Here is a 5036-nt window from a genome sequence, read left to right as displayed (position 1 = left end):
AATATAAATAGAAGTTAAATATTTGAGGCCCTGACATCTCCATTGTCCCACACAATTTCTAATTAGGAGCAGCAGCACAGAAAAATATTCATCTATGATAATAATTCAATTTATAGTATGCTATGAACCGTATAACTTTACACTGTGCATTCCTCATTTTTTAGAATATATCCTGCTTTAAAATTTAAAGGCATTGTTTGTATGGGTGAACACATATAGACACAGGGAAGCTGCCTATTGCTATTGATATGACTGTATAAATGTATAATGCAGTCATTGTGTGAGCCAAAGTGATGACTGTGTTTTTCTTAACAGAACTAGAACAGTGAGCACTACAAAAGTGAGGTAAACATGCTATATCATTTATACACCCTCACTTTAAGTACATTGACTGTATAACTCTTTTTGTGTGTTTACATTTGTACGTGTGCTTTTTGCCTTTGTTTACAGATTGAAACCTCTAGAAGGGCTCTTGGAAGAAACCGTGTAAAGTCATCCATCTGCCTAGAAAGGTATGTGTCAGTTTGATGAACACACGTGTGCAGACACACACACACACACACACACACACACACACACACACACACACACACACACATATGCACATGTACACATAAGGACTGATGGACTTGCAGTCCTGGACTGCCTGAACCGAACTCTATGTCTCCAGCATGCACACACATGCCTATAAGGCTTAGTGCTCCCACTATAAGAGCCACTAATGGATGCTTCCTGAGGCAAGTTGGAATTAGTGGCCATTAACTCTTATGATCTGCAGCGCAAATGCAATAATACTGTGTGTTTTTGTGCGTGTGCATGCCTCTGCATTTGTGTGTGTATGTGCAGTTTTGTGAAATACAGCGAGCAGTATCAGAACCACGACCCCATTATGCAAGGGTCCCTTCCCAGTAACCCCTGGATCTCTGATGACACCGCATATTGGACAATGAATTCAGAAATGTGAGAACACACACACACACACACACACACACACACACACACACACACACACACACACACACACACACACACACACACATTATAACAACTTCAAACTACAGTCCACTAAAGTCATAGCTGTTTTCAGCTTTTGTAGCATCTCTTAACATGTCAATTCATTTTGTGGTTCAAAGTCACATCAGAGTAGTACATGGTGTCACATTGGATATGTTTTTTTGTTGTTGGTGCGTCTCTGTGAGCAGGGTGCCTATACCAACGCGTCTTCGAGTGGAACGTTGGAGCTTCAGCTTCATGGAGCTTCTCAACGACGGCATGGGGAGGCGGGAGTTCATGACTTACCTGGAGAAAGAGTTCAGTGGTAAGATAGAGTGACTAAAATGTTGGAATATACGGCAGTGGAATGCTGAAAACAGAATTATATACGGAGACGCGTACCGCACTAATAAAGAAAGAAAAATTAATTTAATTGTTATCATAGGACAATCATCTTAAAATGGTTCTTACTCTTATTAGCATTCAGAATTTCATTATCTCCACCAATGACATTTTCCAATCCCAGCGGTGAAAGATGGAAGGGTTTAGGTAGTGGAAATTTTTTTTTATTTCATGATATGGTTACTAGAGAGAATGGAAAGAGTATATAAGGAAGAAGATTAGAGACACAAAGAAAAGGAAGGGATCTGTTCATCCATGCAGACATAGGAAATAGTGCCACTGGCCAAGGTTTTCCACAGAGAAATGCCGTGCTATAAAAAGTCTCTAATTGTTTGTCACATTTTCCTGCTTGACTGTTGTGTTATTCACCTGCATGCATACCCAACACCTCATTGTCTTTGTCTCTGCCAGCGGAGAACCTGTGTTTCTGGCAGGCCTGTGAGGATATTAAGCATGGAGAAAGCTCCAGGATCATAGAGAAAGTGGAAATGATCTACAAGTAAGTGTATAAGCACACAAACATGCAAAAGTAATGTACACTTATATCTACTGTCAGATGACTTCCACCCTTTTGTGTGTGACTCAGGAACTTCCTGGCTCCTGGAGCTGCCCGTTGGGTCAACATCGACAGTAAGACAATGGATAAAACTCTAGAGGGGATCAGAAACCCACATCGTTTTGTCATGGACGACGCACAAATGCACATCTACTTTCTCATGAAGAAGGTCTGACCTCCGACACATTGTAGTTTGATACTTGAAACTTTACCCTTTGAATATAGATCTGGAAAGATTTGGTTATGCATGTTTTAGCCCTTTGGCTGTATTATTTACATTTCATTACATTATATTTCAATTATTTCCAAAACTATGCAACTGTGTGAAGAATCCAAAGCCAAATAGGGCTGGGAGATATGAATATATAGATCGTCAAAACGATAAATAAAAATGCCTATCAGATATATTTTTCTACATGGTTTCTATTGCAATGTCAGAAAACCAGCAGGCAAACTGCATTAGGGCAGTATTTAAGTCATTTGAACGACTATAAATTAACGATAAAGGCGCTGTTTTGCTAACATGGAGTATAGAGTACAAAAAAATAGGCTTTACCATGTGGTTATTACATATAGACTATTTATTTATTGAATTACCAGAAAACGTCGTGATATGAAATGACCTATATTGGGATAGAGGATTTTACACTTTTATCACCCAGCCCTATTGCCAAATATAATTGCAGTCTTGATGTTCAGTGTGATGGAAGGTAGGCTACTACTCAAGCAAACTTCACAAATCTGCTAATTGATTTTCATAACTCAAAAAAAATCAATGGCTGCCTGGAAGAGTAGGATTTAACAGTGATTTAACAGGGTTTAGATCTCCCGGGGACAAGGATAGGTATAACTGTGTGTCTTCAGCATAATTGTAATAACGTGCATGGGGTTTCCGGATTTTGTAGCCTAGCCAAACTGTAACAGCAGTGGACCCGGTATTGACCCCTGAAGGATGCCACATTTGATTTCCTTTCCTAGACGTACTAGAATTACTAGTGAAGCAAACAGTTGTCATCCATTCAGATAGAATGCAAACCAAAAACATTTTTTTTGGTCAAAACATACATTTTCTGTCAACTTTAGGTAGATAGTTTTAGAAAGTTCTTCAATTGTCGTCCATAAACTAAAAGCACACATCACATCATAATGGCAACTTTTCAGGTTAGCTGACATAGAACATACTTAATGTTGTTTTGTTTGTTTGTGTATATAGGATTCTTACCCAAGATATCTTAAGTCTGACCTATACAAGAACATGCTGGCCAAAGCTATTGTCCCCCAGGAGACAAAGAAAAGGTGAAATGACACATCAATTACCACTTTGACTTTACTTTTACTTTAATACATCATTCTCTAACATTACACTCCTTCCTTTCAGTGTGTTCCCCTTCGTGAGACGCCAACGGCACTCTAACCCCTCCCCTGCTCAGGCTGTCGCCCAGGCGACAGAGGAAGACGGGCATGCCAAGGGGGCCGGGCAAGCAGGTACCAACTCTGCAGCCGGCTCCAATGTCTGATGCCAGGCCAAAAATAATTTATCTTTTGGCCCCCTAAGCAACCACCCAAGGAGTTCTCCTCTGTTTTTTCTTTTAAGTCAAACTGTCTGTGTGAAAGCCAAAGCTTTTCTTTCACCGCGGCAACATTACCAGAGCTAGGATTTCAACATTAGAGCTTCCTCTTAGAGCCCAGGTGTTAATGCGTACCACAGCAGCATCACATCTTATATCCAGAGCAAGAGCAGTGTACAGCAAAATGAAACAAGCTTTTAGTGCCACTGTTAGAGCCTTCACTGCTGCATAGCCATGCTGCAGCCACATTCCATCTCAGTCCAAAAAGTTAATATGGCCAAGTCTTCCTTTCTCCCTCAATAACCTTTATATATAGTATACTCTGTCTTTCATAAGTAGGTTTAGGCAAAAATATTCTTCATAGAGCAATAGAGATGCAAAATATGTATTTAGTCAAATCTTTGCCTCAGCATGTGTGTGATTATCGTACAATTTGCTTGTTTTGTTCATTCCATGCCGGAGCTTCACATTGTCATGGTTGTTGCTGTTAATTTTGCTCGAGCATGTTTTCATCCCAATAAAATGTCACAACAGCACACAGTGTTGTGTTTTGCTCTCAGCTCTGCATGCTGTGGTAAACTGTGAGGGTGTATGGATCTGTGATCAGGCTTTTATTTTCTACTTTCCATTTGACTTCCTCGCATTTCTATCTTCTATTTCTTTCATGTCCCGTTTCTTTGTAACCCTTGGGTCTATTTTAAGCACAAAGCCTTTATATGGTTTGTTTTAGAGTTTATTAAACTCCAGATATAAAGGCTTTGTATAATTGAATTACAGAGATCCAGTAACTCAGCCCATTTGACAGCTACTTCCAGAAGCTTAAAAACCAGCTGCTATTTGCAGAAAATATTGGCTCAGGTCTGTTTCCCATGGTGCCATGCTGTTCTCTTTCTCGTCCACTTCTGTGTCTGAACCATGGATGTATTATATTAAGATCTGAACTTGGTAACTTCTTTTTACCCCTTTTTTCTTCATCTAATAATCTTCCAGGTTTACTTTCCTCTCTTCTTCCCTCCATTGGTCCCGTGGGAGCTGCAGTTTCTTTCACTGGAATTGCTCCCTCTACTGGCTGTATGTGGTTAAAGTAACACTAGTTTTACTTATCCCTATAAATTAGTAACCTGACTCCACCAGATGGATTGCTTCGCATTTGCTTGGCATATCCATCTGGGAACTTTCCGTTGGAGAACTTTTGGGAAGGGGCGGAATACTGGTTATTTGATTGGATGAACCATCTGTCTATCACCTATGTTGGTGATAGACGGGCCAAATCAACCAATCAGATCCACGAAGCGTATGAAAATACAACCACAAGCTCGCCCCTGCTGCTGCAGGCAAAGCATAGCTCGTAAGCTCAGCATGCAAGCAACATGTCGGTAAAGGATATTTGCCGTTTGTGTAACGAGAATTTAGGAATAAAAGACACCATTTCAGGTTCCCGGACCATATTCCAAAAGAAGGATCCAAGAGAAAAAAAGCATTAGCGAGCGGCTAACAGCATTAGGGCTACCGCTGGC

General features: G+C 40.3%; 1 protein-coding gene across 1 annotated transcript in view; it reads left to right on the top strand.

Annotated features, from left to right (window-relative positions):
* The window catches only part of rgs11 (regulator of G protein signaling 11), an 8114-nt gene extending 4075 nt beyond the window's left edge, over positions 1-4039 (top strand). The window contains exons 10-17 of the mRNA XM_028593727.1: positions 322-345; positions 451-512; positions 847-960; positions 1203-1318; positions 1807-1894; positions 1982-2120; positions 3165-3247; positions 3330-4039. Of these exons, the coding sequence (XP_028449528.1) occupies positions 322-345; positions 451-512; positions 847-960; positions 1203-1318; positions 1807-1894; positions 1982-2120; positions 3165-3247; positions 3330-3468 (765 nt within the window). The 3' untranslated portion in view covers positions 3469-4039. The remainder of the gene's footprint in view (positions 1-321; positions 346-450; positions 513-846; positions 961-1202; positions 1319-1806; positions 1895-1981; positions 2121-3164; positions 3248-3329) is intronic.
* The last annotated feature ends 997 nt before the right edge of the window (positions 4040-5036 follow it).

The sequence above is a fragment of the Perca flavescens genome, chromosome 12 (assembly GCF_004354835.1).
Source record: "Perca flavescens isolate YP-PL-M2 chromosome 12, PFLA_1.0, whole genome shotgun sequence".
Taxonomy (NCBI): Eukaryota; Metazoa; Chordata; class Actinopteri; order Perciformes; family Percidae; genus Perca; species Perca flavescens.
Note: the sequence above shows the minus strand (reverse complement) of the source record. Positions and strands in the feature narration are given on the sequence as shown.